At 42.2% G+C, this 22,449-nt stretch overlaps 1 protein-coding gene across 1 annotated transcript; it reads right to left on the bottom strand.

Moving 5' to 3' along the window:
* Window positions 1–2,053: 2,053 nt before the first annotated feature.
* On the bottom strand, window positions 2,054–10,414 carry LOC129089407 (peptidase inhibitor 15-like). Its single transcript, XM_054596843.1, has 5 exons — window positions 10,154–10,414; window positions 7,909–8,027; window positions 4,356–4,488; window positions 3,579–3,694; window positions 2,054–2,779 (listed from the first exon to the last, which is right to left on the bottom strand). The coding sequence occupies exons 1-5, from the start codon at window positions 10,412–10,414 to the stop codon at window positions 2,644–2,646; spliced, it is 765 nt and encodes a 254-aa protein (XP_054452818.1). The 3' UTR covers window positions 2,054–2,643.
* Between the last annotated feature and the right edge of the window lie 12,035 nt (window positions 10,415–22,449).

Here is a 22,449-nt window from a genome sequence, read left to right as displayed (position 1 = left end):
AACTTAAAAACTTCTACTGTATCCCATGTAACTACTATGTGTTTTCTTCTTGATTTGGGATGGAAATGAAACCTAAGGGTAAGGATATTATGATGATCATGATCATTACATATACTGAATTGTCAAAATGATTTTTTCTGCCTCCATCGCATCATTTATTCATTTTTGAATAAATGTATAAGACTTTGCTATTTCCAATGATGTATGGATTGTTGATTGTTTCATTTATATGTGACTGCAATTTCTTGTGTCCTCCGCTGTAGTCAACCTTTAGGTGACGCCATATGCATCAAGCCTGACATATTCCTCTTGATCCTTTCCCCTAGCCATGAAGTACAGTGGGTACGGAAAGTATTCAGACCCCTTTGAATTTTTCACACTTTGTTTCATTGCAGCCATTTGCTAAAATCGAAAAAGTTTTTTCGCATTAATGTACACTCAGCAACCCATCTTGACAGAAAAAAACAGAAATGTAGAAATTTTTGCAAATTTATTAAAAAAGAAAAACTGAAATATCACATGGTCATAAGCATTCAGACCCTTTGCTCAGTATTGAGTAGAAGCATCCTTTTGAGCTAGTACAGCCATGAGTCTTCTTGGGAATGATGCAACAAGTTTCTCACACCTGGATTTGGGGATCCTCTCCAGTTCTGTCAGGTTGGATGGTGAACGTTGGTGGACAGCCATTTTCAGGTCTCTCCAGAGATGCTCAATTGGGTTTAGGTCAGGGCTCTGGCTGGGCCAGTCAAGAATGGTCACAGACTTGTTCCGAAGCCACTCCTTTGTTATTTTAGCTGTGTGCTTCGGGTCATTGTCTTGTTGGAAGGTGAACCTTCGGCCCAGTCTGAGGTCCTGAGCACTCTGGAGGTTTTCTTCCAGGATATCTCTGTACTTGGCCGCATTCATCTTTCCTTCAATTGCAACCAGTCGTCCTGTCCCTGCAGCTGAAAAACACCCCCATAGCATGATGCTGCCACCACCATGTTTCACTGTTGGGATTGTATTGGGCAGGTGATGAGCAGTGCCTGGTTTTCTCCACACATACCGCTTAGAATTAACGCCAAAAAGTTCAATCTTGGTCTCATCAGACCAGAGAATCTTATTTCTCATAGTTTGGGAGTCCTCCATGTGTTTTTTGGCAAACTCTATGCGGGCTTTCATATGTCTTGCACTGAGGAGAGGCTTCCGTCGGGCCACTCTGCCATAAAGCCCCGACTGGTGGAGGGCTGCAGTGATAGTTGACTTTGTGGAACTTTCTCCCATCTCCCTACTGCATCTCTGGAGCTCAGCCACAGTGATCTTTGGGTTCTTCTTTACCTCTCTCACCAAGGCTCTTCTCCCACGATTGCTCAGTTTGGCTGGACGGCCAGGTCTAGGAAGAGTTCTGGTCATCCCATACTTCTTCCATTTAAGGATTATGGAGGCCACTGTGCTCTTAGGAACCTTGAGTGCTGCAGAAATTCTTTTGTAACCTTGGCCAGATCTGTGCCTTGCCACAATTCTGTCTCTGAGCTCCTTGGGCAGTTCCTTCGACCTCATGATTATCATTTGTTCTGACATGCACTGTAAGGTCTTATATAGACAGGTGTGTGCCTTTCCTAATCAAGTCCAATCAGTTTAATTAAACACAGCTGGACTCCAATGAAGGAGTAGAACCATCTCAAGGAGGATCAGAAGAAATGGACAGCATGTGAGTTAAATATGAGTGTCACAGCAAAGGGTCTGAATACTTATGACCATGTGATATTTCAGTTTTTCTTTTTTAATAAATTTGCAAAAATTTCTACATTTCTGGTTTTCTGTCAAGATGGGTTGCTGAGTGTACATTAATGCGAAAAAAAATGAACTTTTTCGATTTTAGCAAATGGCTGCAATGAAACAGAGTGAAAAATTTAAAGGGGTCTGAATACTTTCCGTACCCACTGTATCTCGACACCACTGCACATGCATTTACTATGAGCCCTATGCAATCTAAATTTAGTGCAATCTAAAATATGTCCTTAAATTTTACCATCTGACATATGTAGGCAAAAAACACGCAATGAGTATTCTGTCAAAGTAATTTTACTAATAATGGATGCAAAATTAAGTCATAATAGAGAAAATAAGACTTTCTTTATGCTCCCATCCTCATAGGCTCATGTCCCCAGTTAGTTTTTAATGTCACAGTTCATGAGGAATAAAACATACACATGGTTAATTACAAAACAGCATATAAAGGCATCAAAACATGCGTATGCCTCTATAGAGTGCTTTCTGTAAGTGAACATGATATACTTTTGTGGCTAGCAAGTTTAGTTAGCTTGTTTTTTTAAGTGATGGCTCAAAAATTCTTCAGAGTTTCTCTGAGTATCTACAGTCTTGCCTGTTAGCAACATTTTCCCTCCATGGCTCCAATGGCAAAAAACATTATTTTCCTCGACTGTAAAATGCATATCCAGACATTAAAAATCTCTGAATGTACTCCCTTCAACAAGCCCTGACTGCTATTTAAGAAATGTAGTTTACTACATTTTGAACTCCATTCTATACATCATGATATTATTTTCAGAGCAGTTGCCTGCAAGTCAAACGGATAGTCTTTTCAATATTTGATTGTCCAGTTACAGGCAGTAGAACCATAACCACCATTATCCTTACTCCTTACTTGAACCAGTACATGTAGTTGGACTGAACAGCTGGAAAGCACATATTGTTGCTGCACGAGCCTCCGTAACTGGATGGACAGGCTGAGCAGGGAATCCCCACTCTGTATGGAGCCTCTCCGATCCAGTTTCCTCTGGAGAGAACAAGACACATTATCAATTAATTGGGTGGATGTCAACACTGGAGGCAGCTCAATCAACACAGTGGGTAAAAACATCACAAACAAAAGAGATGATGACATAATCACTGCAGGTAGAATACACTTCATTACCAGCTCCAGCTTTGGCAGCTGCAATTATCTTTTCCTTAGTGTGTTTGCCTGCAGCGATGCACTCATAATATCAAATTGACTCCTTAATTTATTTATATGCTGGATGTTGTTTTTTTTTTCCTCTTTCAACTGCTTCTACGTACTTCCAAATGAAACATTGTGTCCATCTTTGGACCTTTCTGCTTTCTCTTAAACCCGGTTTATTCTCATTCATACTTAGTTCATACTCACTGTGAAACTTCCCTTAAACTCTAAACAAGTCACTTTGAACTTCAAGAGAACAGGTGACATCATCAAACTCACTGACAGTTTCAGCTTTTCAGATTCAACTAGATCATTAACTTACGCTTTAAATGACTCTCCACACTCAAGACCTTCAATGACCCTAAAGCTGTCATTGACACTAATCATTTCACTAGAACATGACAGCATTTCTATTTTAACTGCTAATTCAGCCTGTTCCAGTACATGTATGTAGACTGCTACTTCAACACATTCTCACTCCCAACTCGTCAAATACCCACTCTAGATCAGAGGCAGTTTGCTTCAAACTATGACTCTAGGTTCCTCTCTCATGTCAGCTTTGAATGGCCACCAGTGATACAGAAAATGCTGTGTCACAGTCACGGCACACATTAACACACTGAGGGGCAACTCATACTTAGGTGAGTAGTTGCAGACAAGGAAGGTGGCTTCTCTCCACAGAACTCCCCACACTGACATGTTGTAGCAGGTCTGCACTGCACAGCCCACTCTGTTGGTGGAAGCCCACACCATCTGAAACAAAGACCACAGATACACTCAATCACAACTAGTTCCTATGACTTACTGTCCAATAAAATGTTTTTATAAATGTTCCAAAGGGCCAAACTTAAATGTAATGGAGGACAGAACTAAAATTCTCTCTCTCTCATATATATATATATATATATATATATATATATATATATATATATATATATATATATATATATATATATATATATATATATATATATATATATATATATATATATATATATATATATATATCTGATGGCTGTAAACTTTGATTGTATGGCCCTAGTAGAAGAGGTGGAATCTAGAGGAGTGTATTACAGAGTTATGACTACCCCATCACAACAGAGGAGAGGGTAGATCTCTTGGGCTCGTCTATTCCGAGTCCTCCAAGGCTCTATTTTGGGTCACAGTAACATCTGTTGAGAGTTGTACATGCGCAGTACTGATAGGGCAGGACACACAGATCGGGTAGTGAGAGACATGTGTTGTTTTCGTTGTTCCTGTGTAGCCTAAATGAGCTGATAAATTATGTAATAACGTGATATCAGCTCAGTAAATCGAATCATGTTCTTGCTGATACCGAATCATGTATTTTTTGCTGCATCTGAGGCATTTCTGGTACTGGTATCAGACAACTCTAGATGGTGTCCTTTCTCACCTGTGTGTAGTGTGTACACATGGGCCCATAACAGAGCAGCGGGCAGCTGGGATTGCAGAAGCGGGGGTACGGAAACACGTAGTCATTGACTTCATCATACCAAGGCTTGACCAGCTGCAGGATAGACTGATACCTGTGGTGGAGAGTGTACACAGTTGATATTTAGGTGCATACTCTAATGGAATACACTGTCTGTCTCATGTCTGTCACAGACCGTGGTAGTGGGTGCTTAACATTCTGCTAATTATGTTGCTATTATGTTTCCTTGGTTAGGAAGAGAGATAGGAGAGGAGGAAGAAAGGGAAAGTTAATTGCTGAGCTGCTCTAAAAAAACAGCATCAATCTGTGGAAATAAGAATAACAATACCTACTGTAGCTCTAAAAGTATTACATTCAAAATATTGCAAGTATGCATAATCTGAATCATGAAAAAATCATAAAACATTTTCAATATCTACCTTTTCTTCATCACCCAAAGGCTTTTTTTTCAAATACACCTCTGTACCACCGCAGAATATTATTATTATTATTATTATTAATCATATAATACCAGTAATATCAGCCGGGCCTTTACTGTATACCTTTCAAAAACTAGGCTATAGATTTTATTTAACATGTATAGCTGTCTTTATTGCTCATGTCCATCAGATCTTTCAGTAATAACCATATGTTAATTGTCTATTAGTGTGATTTCCTCATGTTCCGACGCGGTTGCTGGAGCCGATAGCGGCGGCTCTAGACAGCTTGTGGTTACAACAGACGAGCTGAAGTGCGTTCCAGAAGCAGCTCTCCGCTCTGCTACAAATGAGCACCTGGTCTATTATTGACAGAGACACGTGTGATGCACAGAGACTTTTAACGGAGTTTACTGTCTGTGCAGTAGATCTAATGTTAGTCAATAAACTAACTACACCATGGTCACATGATTTCATGTCACCACTGATAAGCTATAGGAAAATTAGTCGGTGGAATAACGTTAAGCAGTCTCATTTAGCCAACTTGAGCATAGGGCGGTTCATAAGTGTACATGGTACCAGAACACCCTAGGCCAAAGGTCTATGATCGACTTTGGATGTGTGTCATCAGACCTGCGGCCGTATGTCTTGGACTCTCGGGTGAAGAGAGGAGCAGAGCTGTCAACTGATCATGACCTGGTGGTGAGTTGGATCAGGTGGCGGGGGAGGCTGCCGGACAGACCTGGTAAACCCAAGCGTGTGGTGAGGGTTAACTGGGAACGTCTGGCTGAGGACCCTATCCGCAAGGTCTTCAACTCTCACCTCCGGAAGAATATCTTGTGCATCCCGGGGGAGGCTGGGGACATGGAATCCGAGTGGGCTATGTTCAGATACTCCATTGTGGAAGCTGCTGCTTCTTGTCGTGGCGGCAACCTGAGAACCCGCTGGGGTCTACCAGCGGTGAGGGAGGCCGTCAAGCTGAAGAAGGAGGCCTTTCGGGCTTGGCTGGCTCAGGGGTCTCCTGAATCAGCAGACAGGTACCGGTTGGCCAGAAGGGCTGCAGCTATGGCAGTTGCCGAGGCGTTCGGGGAGGCCATGGGGAAGAATTTTCCGACTGGCCTCAAGGAAGTTCTGGCAAACCGTGAGACGACTCAGAAAGGGGAAGCAGGGCTTGTCTCAGGCTGTGCTCAGCAAGTGGGGATAACTGCAGACCTGGACTGGGGACATTGTCGAGCGGTGGAAAGAACACTTTGAGGAACTCCTGAACCCGACCAACATGTCCTCTGTGGAAGAGGCAGAGTCTGAAGACTCAGGGGAAGACTCGTCCATATGCCTGGCAGAGGTGGTTGAGGTAGTCAAAAAGCTCTTCAGCGGCAAGGTGCCAGAAGTGGATGAGATTCGATTGGAGATGCTAAAGGCTCTGGACATTGCTGACACGTCTTTTCAGTGTCGCATGGAAGTCGGGTACAGTGCCTGTGGAGTGGCAGACCGGGATGGTGGTTCCCATTTTAAAAAGGGGGACCGGAGTGTGTGCGCTCTAATTATAGGGGTATCACACTGCTCAGCCTCCCCGGGAAAGTCTACTCCAGGGTGCTGGAAAGGAGGCTCAGGCCGATTGTCGAACCTCAGATTCATTAGGAGCAATGCGGATTGCGTCCTGGCCTTGGAACAGCTCTTTACCCTTGCAGGTCTGTTGAGGGGGCATGGGAGTTTGCTCATCCAGTCAGCATGTGTTTTGTGGACTTGGAGAAGGCCTACGACAGTGTCCCTCGGTGAGTCTTGTGGGGGGGTACTGCGGAAATATGGGGTACCTGGTTTGTTACTACGAGCCATTCGGTCCTTGTATGACCAAAGTGAGAGCTGTGTCCGGATACTCGGCACGAAGTCAAGCTTGGTCCCAGTGCGTGCTGGCCTCCGCCAGGACTGTCCATTGTCACCAATCCTGTTTGTGATTTTCATGGACAAGATTTAAAGGCACAGCCAGGGGGAGGAGGGTGTCCAGTTTGGGGACCTCAGAATCGCATCCCTGCATTTTGCGGATGATGTGGTTCTGTTGGCTCCTTCAGAACGTGACCTTCAGCACGCACTGGGGCGTTTGCAGCCGAGTGTGAAGTGGTCGGGATGAATCAGCCATGGTTCTCTGCCGGAAAACGGTGGATTGCACCCTCTGGGTTGGGAGGGAGTCACTGCCCCAAGAGAGGGAGTTCAAGTATCTCGGGATCTTTTTCACGAGTGAGTAAAATGGAACTGGAGGACAGGCGGTTCGGTGTAGCGTCAGCAGTGATGCGGGCGATGTACCGTACTGTTTTAGTGAAGAAGGAGCTGAGCCGTAAGGCAAAGCTCTCGATTTACCAGTCCATCTACGTTTCGACCCTCACCTATGGTCTGAATGAGATCGCGGATACAAGCGGTCGAAATGAGCTTCCTTCCTAGGCTCAGCCTTAGAGATAGGGTGAGCTCAGGACGTCTGGAGGACCCTCCTTAGCTTGCTTCCCCGCGACCCGGCCCCGGATAAGCGGAAGACGATGGATGGATGGATTTAGCCAACTGCCTTTATCAGACATTAAACAGATTCAAAATTCGAGTGGGGTTTTTACTGGCGTATTTCATGCTGTAGAGCGAATTATTTCAATTTCCTAAGCTTGAACTTATTTCAGGCATTATTCCAAAAACAGCAATTGCCTTCAATTGAAAATCATTATTGATTTTAATTATATCTGGTTTGCACAAGAAAAACTTGATTAGGTTTGATGGCTGTTAATAACCATGTCTATTGAAAAATTAGTAAGGAGGGCCCCCAGAGAAAAATCTTGCCTCTGGCCCCCTGTTGTCTATAGACGGGCCTGGACGCAAGTAAGCTCAGCTCGTTAACCAACTGCATCAGTGCTGAATTAATTAAACCACTCATTCAGCAGAGACACTGCTTTCATGGGCTGTTACAGTAAGTCTCGCTAACCCTTCTCTGTCTCATCGGTCCTATGCTGGCTTCTGGTGGATCATTGTATGTTGACCAGACTCAACCTTGACACTGGAATAAAAGAGGGTCTGAGACATAACCAAACATTCTTCCCTCTTATATGTGTGTGGGTCGTACCCACCTTCCGGTTCTGACAGACAGGTTCTGTCCGTAGAACTGCAGCAGGTAAGCTGGTCCATGTTCCCACAGACATGTAGCAGCCCAGGCTTCAGCTGTCCTGGCCAGATCATAGTCCCATACCTGTAGAAGAGATTTGTCCAGTACTCACAGCTACTGTAAAGAAACATACTATATATATATACTATATATATATATATTATATATATATATATACTATATATATATATATATATATATTGTAGTGGCCAATTGTCCGAAAAATCCTAAAACAAACTTAAATCAAAAGGCCACTGACGCACCATGGGTTTGTGGTTTACGCAGGCAAAGAGGTTAATGTCCAAACAGAATTCCGTGTTGCTTATGATTTATTTGGTCAAAACAAATAAGGCAAACAAACAAAAGAACAAAGGTAATCCTGTCACTGACTCTGGTAAAAGATTATAGGCCCACACCGGTGCATGCTGGTCCTATACCTGCCTACTCCTATATGCAACCGCAGGTGCCCACAGTGTTACCCAATTCAAAATAAATGACCAAACCTGTCACGGAGTGTGGTGTGGACCCAAAAGCAGAACGACCAGGAGACGGATAAAGTTCTGGAGCTTTATTTAAAGCGGAGAACTCAGCATACAGACAGGCAGGATATGACTCACATAGGGAAACAGGCAGGGGATCAGGCAGACGGAAATCAGAGGAAGCGGAGGCTAAACTCGGGGTCGGGGACAGAAGGCTGAGTCGTTGACCGGGGCACAGGCAAGGCAGGTAAGTCCAGACAGGCAGGCAGGGTCGGCAACGGGAAATCAGTCCGGGGAATAATGCTGGAAGGTCTGGCATAATGCGGAGAACGATCTGGCAGTGAGTGTGTGTGAGACTGGTGTTTAAATACTGCAGGGTGTAGGTGCAGCAGAGTGAGCAGGTGAGAGTGATTGTGCTGATGAGGTGATTAGGTGAGTGAGGGAAGAGTGTGGTGAGAGAGTGGGGGCTGGGGAGAGTGAGAGGGGTGACACACCCACCTCACAGACACACACACAGAGATAAACAAACAAGGGAGCACAGGAGACACAAGGGCAAGGGAAAACACATGAAACACAAGGAATAACCAGAGACATGGCCATGGCCATGACAAAACCCAAAACTAAGTATACTAAACAACAACAAAAATATTATTAAACTAAACGAATGACCATCAATAGAAAAGCTATCTTAATAAATCAAACAATATTGCTTATGCATAAAATAACTAAATACAAATATCAAATAAATAGCTCCTGCATATATATATATATATTTAAGGGGACAAGCAGTAAGCAATGTTCACCATGTCAACTCAAAAGAACAATGTACAACAGTTTCGGTCATGGGAAACAAAGCGAGCATAAAGTTTAGATGCCACTATCTCCTTAACGACTTTAAGGGAAGTGTCCTGGATTAACATGAATGAAAAGGGTCTATCCTATGTAGAGCATGAATGTGCTGGTGATAATCAACAGAAACATGTGAGGTGATGATTGTAAAGGTCACAAATTATGCTCATATTTTTATTTCAGGGGTTAGTATGCTTCAACAATGTATTATTATTACAACACATTTTTTTCCTACTCTCCGTTCTGGTCGATTCTGAGCGCTTGATATGAAAACAATGAGCCAAAAAGTATTCAACTTACATGGTAAATGAAAAATACTCACAGATGAATTCAATAGTGAAAAGTAGTAATTAAAAATAGTATATTTTATTCACTTTAAATATATAATGCTTAAATAATACAAGCTTATCAGATCAATATCAAGATCAGGTCAACAAAAGGTCAATTATATTCTTTATTATCATAAAAAAAACCTCTAATTTATGTCCCTTTCAGTTCATACATACAACACTCCTCTTACATTATGAGGTCATATTTCCTTAACTGCTATGCAATTATTGAGTGACTTTAAAAAGCTGTGTAGCTCTCAGTCATAGTAAAGAAGTTATAAATAGATCCTCATACAGGAATTTTCATAAAGAACAGACTCACACAATGTTGCTATTTATTTATTTATTTTGATATATGCTTTATTTATTCAGGGGGACCTTATTATTTATGAAGCCTTTATTGTAGATTATTTGCTTGTTTTTCACCAAACTAAAAAAGATGTGTTCAATCTGTGAAGCAATAGAAAATATTTGTTTCTAAACTAAATGTAAGATAACTTAATTCAGTATCAAGATAATCGCAATTATTTTGGCCAGGATCACTGTGTCTTACCATGTATTCCATGTTGGCAGCGGGCGGGAACACGTTGGCTCTGACCTGGTTGTGATAGTCCAGGATGGCCACCATGTCACTCTGACTGATGAACCTCTTCTTCCGCGCTCCGCGGACACCGGACGACGAGCCTGGTCTGATTCCAGGAGCTGAACCGTCGGACGCTTGTTGTATCTGTGGAGACTCCGTGGAGTTTACAACCCGTCCGTTAACACCGCACAGCAAGACCGCGCAGGTCAGATAATAAACTAACTCTCTCATGTTTAGAAAGAACCGTCAAACTGAAAATAACAAAAAGATCAGCTGATACAAGGAAAACGTGTTTGATGTGGTCCGTTATTTGCAGTGATGCTTTCGGGAGCTCTTTATTCTGGTGAATATCTCTAAAAGGTGTCCGGGTTCAGCCTGCCCTCACTGTCTTTCAAAATAAAACACACTGCACAGAGGTTAACATGTATTTCAAAAGGAAAACATGTTTAAAACGTGTTATTATATGCTGCATTGTTGCCTGTTTCTAATATAATGTAGCTACTCTGTGGGTGAAGAATATGTTTATCAAAAAAATTGGACATCTTGGATGATAAGGCTTATCTTATTTTTGTAATTAAACTATAGAATTGGCCACATCGTGTTTCACAATAAAATACTGTACAAAGCATTAATGCTGCAAGATTAAAAAATGAAATCGAATTGGAGTTCTCTGTCTTTCTTTTTCTTTCTATATTTTGTAACTATTTCTAATTTTATATAATCCTTAGAGAGCTTAGTATACAAGTTTAGCTTCCTACCACCCCTGGACAAGCTTCTTATACTTAATTTCTTATAATTAATTTATAGTGTACATAGGTAAAAGTGTGCCTGTGTACATGAATGTCTTTGTGTGCAAATTACGTGTTTTAAAAAAAGGGGCTGCTGCTCTATTATTAGATTAGCTGTAGTTTAAAGTTGCTATAAGCAAGATAAAGCCATTTGCTCCAAGCAAATAGGGAGTAGCAATTCTACTACTGGCTGCACGGTGGTGTAGTGGTGAGCACTGTCGCCTCACAGCAAGAGGGGCCTGGGTTCAATTCCCGGGCCAGACAACCTTCTGTGTGGAGTTTGGAGCTTGCATGTTCTCCCTGTGTCAGCGTGGGTTCTCTCCGGGTTCTCCGGCTTCCTCCCACAGTCCAAAGACATGCAGCTAAGGTACATTGAAGACTCTAAATTGCCCGTAGGTGTGGATGTGAGTGTGAATGGTTGTCTGTCTATATATGTCAGCCCTGCGACAGACTGGCGACCTGTCCAGGGTGTACCCTGCCTTCGCCCACAGCTGAGATCGGCTCCAGCACCCCTGCGACCCTTAACTGGAAAATGAATTAATTCTACTACTGGGTCCATACAATCTAAATTTACAGTCATCAGTTACAAAAAAAGCCAACTATTAACTAGTAGCAGGGTAAGAATACTGAATGCTGAAACTCTGAGGGAAAGTCAAAACAACACTGCAATAATCTCAACATGCAGCGTCGATCTATAGTTTACTGTTTATTTACCGTGTCACTAACCAGGGCTGTACAGTCCTTGTGCACTTTGATAGTTTGTATATGGGATTAAATATAAAAAGCAAAAACAAGAAAACAAGTTGTATTTTTGTTCAGGTCGCCCTGCCTCCTGGTGGCTGCTTCGCCGGGGGGAGAGGGGAAGCAGCTTTTGAGGACAGACCTCCTGTTAGCGGAGCTGAAGTAACACAAATTCAGCCAGCGAAAACCCCAGAACAGGGGGTCTGATCTAGGGGGACTTCCCTGACAGATCAGCAAACTGTTGCTGCACTAACACACAGGTTAGACCCAGCACTGTAGCCGGCTACAGTCCCGACCAAATTCTGGCAATGGGGTTTGTGCTGGCTGAATGCTAATTGCTACAGCCAACCGTTAATGTAAGGTCTGTCTCCTGGAGCCGCCACACACACCCCTGCCGGGGAAGTGCTTTCTTGGTGGAAGGGAGGACGAATTATAGTAGAATTTTTTTCTTGTTTCTCCCCCTTTGGATTTCATCCATTAAAAAAACTTAACAGACCCTGTATCTTCACAACACGTTGTTCCTCCAACGCTTCAAAAACAACAGCTTGGTCGGTGCTCCTTAGCTTTAAAATAGGACACTTCCTCTGCCCCTCTAGCAAACCGCCCCAGTTCGTGTTGAAGGTCACATGCTGAAGGTCACGTGCCAACAGAACCGCATCATCTGCAAAGAGCAGAGATGCGATTCTGAGGTCACAAAAATGGACACTCCCCTCCACCGGTTGCGCCTTTAAAATCATGTCTATGAAAATCACAAACAGCATTTGATGACAAGACACTACTTTGGGGGAGGCCAACACTCACTGGAAACGTGTTTGACTTTGTGCCGAGTATACGGACACAGCTCCCACTTTTGTTATACAAGGACGTCATAGCAACAACCCCGGTACACTGTATTCCTGCAGTACCCCCCTCAGGACTCCCCGTAGGACATCGTAAGCCTTAGTCTAACCATGTAGACTCGATGGGAAAACTCCCATCTCCAACAGAACTGAAAGGGTAAAGGGCTGGTCCACTGGTCCACTGTTCCACGGCCATGATGGAATCCGCATTGTTCCTCCTTAATCTGTGGTTCGGCCTGAACCTCCTTTTTCAGCTCCCTCAAATAGAGGCTGAGCAGTGTGATACCCCGATAATTGGAGCACACTCTCTGGTCCCCATTTTTTTTTTAAATGGGAACCAACACCCCGGTCTGCCAGACCACAATCATTGTCCATGACCTCCACACGACACGTGTTAGCCTAGACAGCCCAACAATGTCCAGAGCCTTCAGCAGCTCAGGGCGAATCTCATCCTCCCCTGGCATCTTGCTGCTTTTGACTAACTCAGACACCTCTGCCAGGGATATGGATGGATCTTTCCACCAAATAAACGACTTCCATTGATCAATCTGTCCAGTTCAGCGGACGATGTATTTAAAAGCGATTCTCCTCAAGTCATGACATTTTCTTTGCAGTCAGACCAAGGCCAAACTTCCTAGCAGGGCCACCTTACAAACATTTCGACTGTAGGCAGGAAACAGAAACCAAATAGCAGACTCCAGTGTTGAAGTCTGACGTTTTGTTGACCCATACCTCCACCCTGACCTCCTCCTTTTGTGCCTATATAATGACATAACAATTTCTCCTAATTTGCATCATCCAGATAAGGGTCATAATTCCCTATGGCCTCTAAAGGGCTAAATTTAGACACACTAGACTTTTAACTAACTCCCATCTGCGTCATAAGTAGACAGTTAGAGCAACTGACATAGTATAAAGAGTGAGAAAGTCTGTGCAGGATGGTTTATATGGGAGGAGCGTTCCCCCAGGAGAACGCTGTTTGTGTCATGGGTAAATGGACTGTACTTGTAGAGCGCTTTTCTAGTCTTCCGACCACTCAATGCGCTTTTACATTACATATCATTCACCCATTCACAACCATTCATACCATGATGACAGGGGCTAACATGCATGGTGCCACCTGCCCATTTGGACTCTAAGTCTAACTAACATTCATACAACATCCATACACCGATGGCACAGCCTTAGGGAGCAACTTGGGTTAAGTGCTTTAGGTCCTTGGCCAAGGACACATCGACATGGACTGCCGGAGCCGGGTATCGAGCCGCCGATCCTCTGATTGGAGGACGACCCTGCTCCACCACTGGAGGACGACCCTGCTCTACCACTGAGCCACAGTCGCCCTGTGTGAAACCTATTCAATTTCTTTTACCTTACATTTGTTACTTTACATACATTATTTATGCCTAACCAAGTACTTTTGTTGCCTAAACCCAACTACATAGTTTTGTTGCGTAAGTAAACCTAAAAACTATGTATATGTTGGATGTTTGAAAAGACACTATGCATGTAACAAGCAGAAAATTACGCGCCGTCCCTGACCCACCAAAATCTTACACTAGAGGGGAACCTAGATCGACACAGTTTGAAGAGCAGGGCCATTGACCAAGCAGATATTTTATTTTGGATTGAGAATTTGTTGCCCTCCTGCAACAGGTGAAGGTGACTGGATCAAACCTTGCACCTGTAGGTGTGAGGCCACTATCAGGGAGGCATCTTGTCTCACTCCAATAGTCAAGCTTTGTATTTCTTTAACCATGACTATACCGTTCCCTAACTTTGACCGAATGATTTTTTATAACCATAGATGTGGCAATGCAAGTCCATTGACCATTTAAGCATTTGTTCATTTGTTTTTTGAACAACAGAATTACTAAATCTCATGACAACAGAATTTCTCTTTATATATACCAGGGTACAATTACGTTGCAAAACACTGGTATGGTCCTAATCTTTAAACCTCTTCCCCTTTTTTATTTTTAGATTGAGATACAAATGGTCCTTTACATGATGTAGAATGTGTACTTAAAAAGGAGTGTGCTGTCAGCTCTATGGGAATTCCTCCAGTCAGGTTTCTCAACTTCAGATTGGTTTCTCTGCTGTAAAGAAGGAAAAAGAAAAAAAAAAGGGGGGGGGTTACATGAGGTTGGAGCCTCCTGGAACTGAGCTCAACCTCCTGACGTTCAAAAACCCTGTTGGATCTCAGCTCTGTCTGCTAAATCTGTTGTCACCAAATCAAACTTTTGGCTACCTCCCCCTTTCAGGCAGTATCACATGCCCTTATGCTACACAAACAAATGCCATGCTTAAGAAGAGTAAGCCACAAAGCCAATGTGCTTTTAGTACCTGAAGTCAACACGCAGCAGCAGGATCCATGTTTGTCTCCAAAGTTAGAGGCGCTATATGCGTTTAACACATGTGGCAAGCATTGTTAGCTTATTAAATATTTAATTATAAAAAAAAACATTGTATATGATTTAGGGGGAAGTATTGGCAGGATTGTAATATGATATTTATAACTATGTTTTCATTAGCTTATAATCACTTTTTGTTAGCTTAGTATTCTTGTGAGCAGGTCCTCATCACGGAGTCCACCGTGTTGCACTACCATGTTTCTACAGAAGCCCAGAAAGGACAAACCAAACAATGGCTCACCATTATTACCAGAGACACACGTAAGAAGGCAGAAGCTGGACTTTTTTTCTATTTTAGGGTTTTAATGAGGATCCAAACATCAACCCAAAAAAACCTAATTTTACAGTAAAATATTTCAATACAAGCATCGATTTCACAAACTAGACATCATTTAGTTATTAAAAGAAAAGGTGCGCTTTGTTCTACCTTTTAAAAATTCTTACTGGTAAAAAACTCTGGTACTGCTTTTTATCAAAGCTGTTGCTTGGCATTTGGTAGTTGATGAAGAGCCTCAATGGAGAGTTGTGGATGCAAAGCAGCTAAAATTGATTTAAAAGTGATTAGATTTTTTCATCACTCAGAAAGCATTTCATCCATTTTACAATTTTTGTCAAATCTATTAACATATTGGTTGTAAACATAACTGAAATATGATTAGTGGTTGTATGTTCGGTGATTACATGATCATACATTGGCAGCTATTACATGGTAATGCAGATTAAAAATGACAGAAGTGACCTATAAAAAACACAGATTTATATGTTTAGCAAGATGTTTTGTTGTCAACGCTGGCTGACGCCACGTGTAACAATATAACATCTGATTTCATTTTTTAAATCTATCTTTCCTTGAGTTCTCTCTCTCTCTGTGTACTTGTGTACGTGTGTGTGTGTGTGTGTGTGTGTGTGTGTGTGTGTGTGTGTGTGTGTGTGTGTGTGTGTGTGTGTGTGTGTGTGTGTGTGTAGGAGGAGAGCTGACAGCCTCTACTACCATATACAGTAGAGCTCAGACTGTGTTGTTTTTATGTTTACTTTGCCAAAAAGTTCAGCAATCTGTTCTTAGAAAACTAAATCATAGCAACTGTAATCCAAACACACTCTGTTTGATTTGACTTTGGCAAGATGCACAAGGTGACTTCATCTTGCCAAAGGTGACTGCTATCAGAAAAATGCAGAGTAGTGGGATCACAATAATCTTTGTTAGAAAACCCAAACTGTTCAGATATCTTAAACTGTTCAGATATCTTAGATCTGAACAGTTTGTTCAAGATGTATAGTGGCCAGTAACTCTACTGGCCATTTACATTTTGTGTAAGCAAGCTAGGACATAACCAGCATGCTAATTAGAAGATACCATGCTAGTTTATTTTCATTTTTGACCCAAAACCCTCACTTCCTCCAAAGAGGGTTAATGACATTTCAGTCACTAAACATGTTAGAATTAAGTATTGCTGCAAAAATTAAATATGAATTTGCACTCATAATGTGGTCCCAGATCGTGTTTTATACCCAGATCATGTTTGATTCTATCCAGATCTGGTCGTATTCTACGCAGATCAGGTCGTTTTACCCAGATCTGGTATTATTCTAACCAGACGCTTAACCATCAAGACCGTAAAACCAGAAGAAGCCCTCTTTCTGATGTCAAAACCTGAAATAGGAATCTTAAATGGCATGTTAAATTTTAACAATAACAGCATGTAGCATTGAATAGCCTGGTCCTAATGCACCCACCCACTGCTGAAATCATTGTTTCTATATTAGCTCCATGACACAGCTCTACTGTGTGTTCACTGGCTGATAAAACACAGAGGGAGAGAGAGTGGTAGAGATACATTGAGAACAAACAGGAGTGTGCAGCTCTCTGTATTTTAGCTCCATATACTCCCATATATGATCGATGTCCAAGAACTTTCAGCCAAGTTGGCACCTTCAGCTGATTTTTTATTTTGTCCCAACATTTTCCAACTGTTATTAATGTGAGTTGGAACAGCTCAGGACACAACACTCATCTCTGTTTTCTAAGGGCCAAATGCATCTTTTATACACTCCCTGGTTTGCTGCTGCTTCTGCCACCTGGCTGGGGTCTATGTGGAATTAGCTGTTAGCAAGTGCTAGAGAGGCAAGATCCCATGTTTTCCCATTCTGCCTCACGTCTGATTGTCTGTATCCTCCGTTTTTTGGTTCGGCAGCCTATAAAAGCTTAGTTTGGGGTTCTTTACCCTGTTGGGGGGGGGGGTGTTATCAAAAGTTTGGCAATACTCGTGGAGGTTAGAGCTGTTGAAATCCCCGGCAACGACGAAGGCAACACATTCTCACACCAATGCCATAAATAATGTAGCTTGGTCAGCGGCACAAAGCTTCAAACTACGACGGTCTAGGTTCCCCTCTGTCGTCAGTTATGAACGTGTCAGTTATGAACGTGTCAGTTATGAACGTGTCAGTTATGAACGTGTCAGTATCGGTTGTTACATGCATGCTGTCTTTTCAAAACAAACTTTGGTCTTTACAGAAAGTTAGCTTTAGGAAACAAACCCACTTAGTTGTGTTTAGAAAAAGCGCCTGGTTGGCCTTAACTTGACTGACTAACGACTCACGTACCTTACAACTCATGAGTGCTGCGGGTGGGTGCGCGGCATACACACGCTTCAAGAGTATTGGTGTCAGATGACGAGGACCACTGACAAAGCTGCATTATTTGACGCATTGGGAGTGAGAACGGGTTGATGAGTGTGGCATCTCTGTGGTTCACTTGGTAGCTAACGAGGTCATTGTTAACCTCAGACAGGGCCTTGTGTGTCCCCCTGGGTGGAATGTAGACCACACTGAGGATGTCTGAAGTGAACTCCCAGGGAAAAGGGCGTCATTTGATGGATCAGATGGCCAAGGAGGGTTAACTGACATGACTGACAAACCTAAAGTGAGGTGAGGATGAGCTGGGAACATCTCGCTGAGACGCTTGTAATATAGAACCTCCCACCTCCTGGCAGAGGTCATTAACATCCACCATGAGATGCTGAAGGCTCTGGATATTGTTGGGCTGTCTTGGTGGACACCGCTCTCAGTGTTGCATGGCGGTCAAGATTTTAACTGGTGCCCCCTTACATCGCAGCCAATTCCACTGCCAATCATTGTGTTCATACCGTTGCACAGAAACTGCTGTATGTCTTTGAGATTAAGCTAAGTAGATCAGACTTAAAAGAAAAGCTTTATTTCTCAAAAGTTTGTAGTAGGTTATTCCCCAAACACCTGAATAGTTTTTCCATAATGAATTTAAGGTGGGACAAAGTGACGTCAACTCTAGCTATTTATTAGCAAATGATACACTAAGCTGATGCTGCAAGCTATCCAGGAAGATCTATTTAATAGGCAGCATAGATATGTTGTTTGGGGCTTTTTGGGGGTAATATTTTGTAAAATAGTATCAGTATATATTATTGCATAACATAACATTACTTTCAACCTACATAAAAAAAGGTTTTGGGAACCGTGCAAATGCTTTTGACAATAAAATGACAAGTCCACATATAAAATTGTTCTTCTACGTCACTGCAGAATATTTAGGAAAATATGAGTTGCCTGACAATTTGGTAACTCAGCAGCAGGCTGAGCTGTGAAGACTAATTTTTCCAGAGGATGGCAGTGTTTGCCAACATGTTGAGATGACAGTCCTTCTTTGAGTTGTCCTTGTATCCAGAGCAGCTGTCATTCTGAGGGCTGTTGCTGTCTTCATTCTCTTGCTTGTCTGAGTTCAGAAGTCATAAATATTACCCATTTAGACCTTTCTTCTGAAATAACCTGAAACAACAATCTCCCTTTTGGCATCTACTACTTTGAAAAGCAGTTGGCACAGAGCTAACAGGTTCTGTACTGCTATATTAAGTCACAAAAAAATAGAGACTAAGAAGTGCTCTGTCCAGAGGCCTCACATTTTGTAATTTACCATGATAGGGGAATGAAAGCAATACAATGGTTTTAGCTGGAGGCCTTCCTCATATGTTCTAATTCATCAGTTCCTGCAGTCTGGATTGTTAACACAGCAACCACAGTATCAGATAAATTATCTATTAAATTTTCATTATCAATATGATGTGACGACATACACTATTGTGAACTTTTTGTATGGCGGATTTGCATTACAGTCCTACAAAGATAAAAAGTAATACATTTTTAGACATATTTACAATGACTTCCAAATTATGACAGACCTAATAATAAATATAACCATACCTGGTACAGATATATATAAGAATTTATTTATTAAATCATCAATCAATTAATATGGATGTTGGTGCATACGGAAGGTCATGTATTTCAATGTATTGTTCAGTGCTTCATGAACTGACTTTTGTTAGATACTGTTTTATATATATACCTTTCTAAGACTAGATTACAGATTTTTGTCCAAGCAATAAACTTCTTGATATGTGTGTGTCTTGTATAATAATTGATGAAATAGATCTTAGGCCTTCATGAAAACTGTTGATCCCCTCTTCTGTGATTGTGTGTCAGGCCTACAGAGTCACATGAAGCTGGTCACAGTTAGTCGGAAAAGTACAGGCTGAGTGCTGTTTCTGCTTTCAAAATAAGAGCATGGTTTTACATTATTTTGGGTAAAATGATGTTGCTTCAGCTATTGCTATGAGGCAAATTCTAATGAAACAACTACAATTTATTTTTCAACAATTAGTTTCTTAAATAGGTTCTTTATTTCCACAGTAGTTCTTTGGTCCCCATATTACATGTGCAGTTTGGGCAAGAGTGAGAACAGCTGGTGTCATTTCTAAATTTAGAAATCAGCCATGTTAACAGCTTTGAAGAGGGTGAGCCAAGATTAATTTCAATCCTACCCTATGCAATTGGTTGCAGACAGCAATTGCCATATTTTGGTCTTTTAAAAGTTCTTTTATCAAGAGATTTTTCTTTAAAACCCTGGAAAGACTTAATTCTTCCCATGAATCAAACCACTCTTAAGAGGCTGCTGATACAAAAAGCCCAACAATTTAATTGTAAGAAATCTATAGGAAACAAGCTTTGAAATCCATTAAGTCAAGTAAATACAAAAGAAACACAGAGGATAATTTCACAATGATAGCATGACAAGGCTGGATTACCAATCAGGCAACGTTATTAACTGACATCAGGTCTACATACTCTAAGGGGCTCCAAAAGCTCCAAATCTTTAGAGGGCCCCCCTGTCAAAATACAAGACCGGTAAACAAATTACTGAAAACTAACTGACACAACAAATTCCAGCAATATGTAGAATGCTTTTCGCACGTACACAACTAATTGGTTCTAATAATAATAATAATAATAATGGATTTTATTTATATAGCACACTTTAAAATACAAAGAAATCTCAAGGTGCTGCACAGGGTAGAACAATCACAATAATCAAATATAATAATAAAACACTAAAAACAAACAAAAAATAAAATAAGAATTTAAATGAATTAATTAATTTAATCATAATGAAATCTAAGAATGTCTATTAAAACTGAACAACCACCCAAACACAAGAAATCTAAATTACCAAGACCTTAGGGGAAGGCAGAGAGGAACAGGTGAGTTTTAAGATTTGATTTAAAAGCGGTGAGGGAGTCTAAGGCCCTGATCTTCTCCGGGAGCTTATTCCACAGGCGTGGCCCCAGTGAAGAGAAGGCACGATCTCCCATGGTAGCCAGCTTTGTCCGGGGAACCGCAAGGATGTTGGAGTTTCCTGACCTTAGTGTCTTGGATGTGGATTGAGGGGTGAGGAGGTCCAGGAGGTAGGTTGGACCGGTACAGCTTATGGCCTTGAATACTAGGAGAAGTACTTTGAAAGTGATGCGTTGTTTTATGGGAAGCCAGTGGAGGGAGTGGAGGACTGGGGTGATGTGTACTGATTTCCGTGTCCTGGTGAGAACCCGGGCGGCACTGTTTTGGACATATTGTAACCTCTGGATGGTTTTGGCTGGTAGACCTGCGAGCAGAGAGGTACAGTAGTCAATCCGAGAGCTGATAAATGCGTGCACCAACTTTTCTGCATCACGTTTGGGTAGTGAGGGTCTTAGCCTTGAGATGTTTCTCAGGTGGTAGAATGATGTTTGGCAGACAGATTTGATGTGCGCATCAAAGGACAATGATGAGTCCAGCTTGACGCCCAGGTTTGTGACCAGTGAGGAAAGAGGAATGGGGTGGCCATTGATGGTGATGTGGGTGAGACCGGCCTTTTTGTCTGAAGGGGGGTGCCAATGAGAATGGCTTCTGACTTGCTGCCATTTAGCTGTAGTGAGTTGCTGCTCATCCAGTGCTGGATGTCATCCAGGCGTTTGGTAGCCCGGGATAGTGCCAGGTGTTTGTCAGGGTTAGTTTGCAGGTAAATTTGTGTGTCGTCAGCATACGAGTGGAATTTGATGTTATGGCTCCGTAGTATTTTTCCCAGGGGCAGCATGTATATTAAGAAGAGCAGGGGCCCCAGGACTGACCCCTGGGGGACACCGGAGGTAACGCATCTGATGCTGGAGGTGACTTTGCCAAGGGCAACATATTCCTGCCGTCCTGTGAGGTAAGAATGAAAGAAGTCCAGGGCAGTGCCTTTGATTCCCACCTCCTGGAGGCGCCGATACAGGATGCTATGGTCCACCGTGTCGAAAGCAGCGCTTAAGTCCAGCAAGATTAGCAAACTGGGGGATCCTGAGTCTGCTGCCCTTAGGAGGTCATTTACCACCCTCACCAGAGCAGTTTCAGTGCTGTGGAAAGGTCTGAAACCGGACTGGAAGGTTTCATAGAGCTGGTGGGAGTGGAGATGGTCATGTAGCTGGATTGTGACAACCTTTTCCAAGACTTTCGCTAAGAAAGGCAGGTTTGAGATGGGACGGTAGTTGGAGAGGACCTCAGGATCCAGATTGTGCTTTTTAAGCACAGGTTTGATGGCTGCCAGTTTGAGGGAGGGGGCTACTTTACCAGTAGACAGGGACCTGTTTATTTTGTATGTTGCACTGGGGACAATGGCTGTGAGACATGCTTTCAATAGTGATGTGGGGATGGGGTCCAAAGAGCTGGTGGAGGAGTTCATTTTTAAAACAATGCTGGAGAGCTCAGCTTGAGTGACCTCAGCAAAGTTCTGTAAATTAAGCATGTGCAACTAAATTATTAGAATTAAATTAAATATCGTTCAAATCTTGTCAACTGACAGAGATCCTGCCATGCTGTTTATATCGAGTTACATAGATATGCCTTTAATGTCTCTGGTTGTATGTGTTCATTGCCATGTATGTTTTATGAACAGTAATTTCTCAGTTGAAAAGCTAGATAATGTGTTAATATTAAAATATCACGATTGTTGTGACGTGCTATATCCTAACTGTTGGTTCACTCGAAAACAGCAGCTGAATGGCGAGCTTTTATTGTGAAGACTTATACAGGAAGCACATCTCGTTTCATCACGTGTATTTTAGCAGCCTTCACTTCAAGGTGGGAGAGTCTTCCAGCACTCAGCA

Source organism: Anoplopoma fimbria, chromosome 3, assembly GCF_027596085.1.
Source record: "Anoplopoma fimbria isolate UVic2021 breed Golden Eagle Sablefish chromosome 3, Afim_UVic_2022, whole genome shotgun sequence".
Classification (NCBI taxonomy): domain Eukaryota; kingdom Metazoa; phylum Chordata; class Actinopteri; order Perciformes; family Anoplopomatidae; genus Anoplopoma; species Anoplopoma fimbria.
This window is presented reverse-complemented; position numbering and strand designations above follow the sequence as displayed.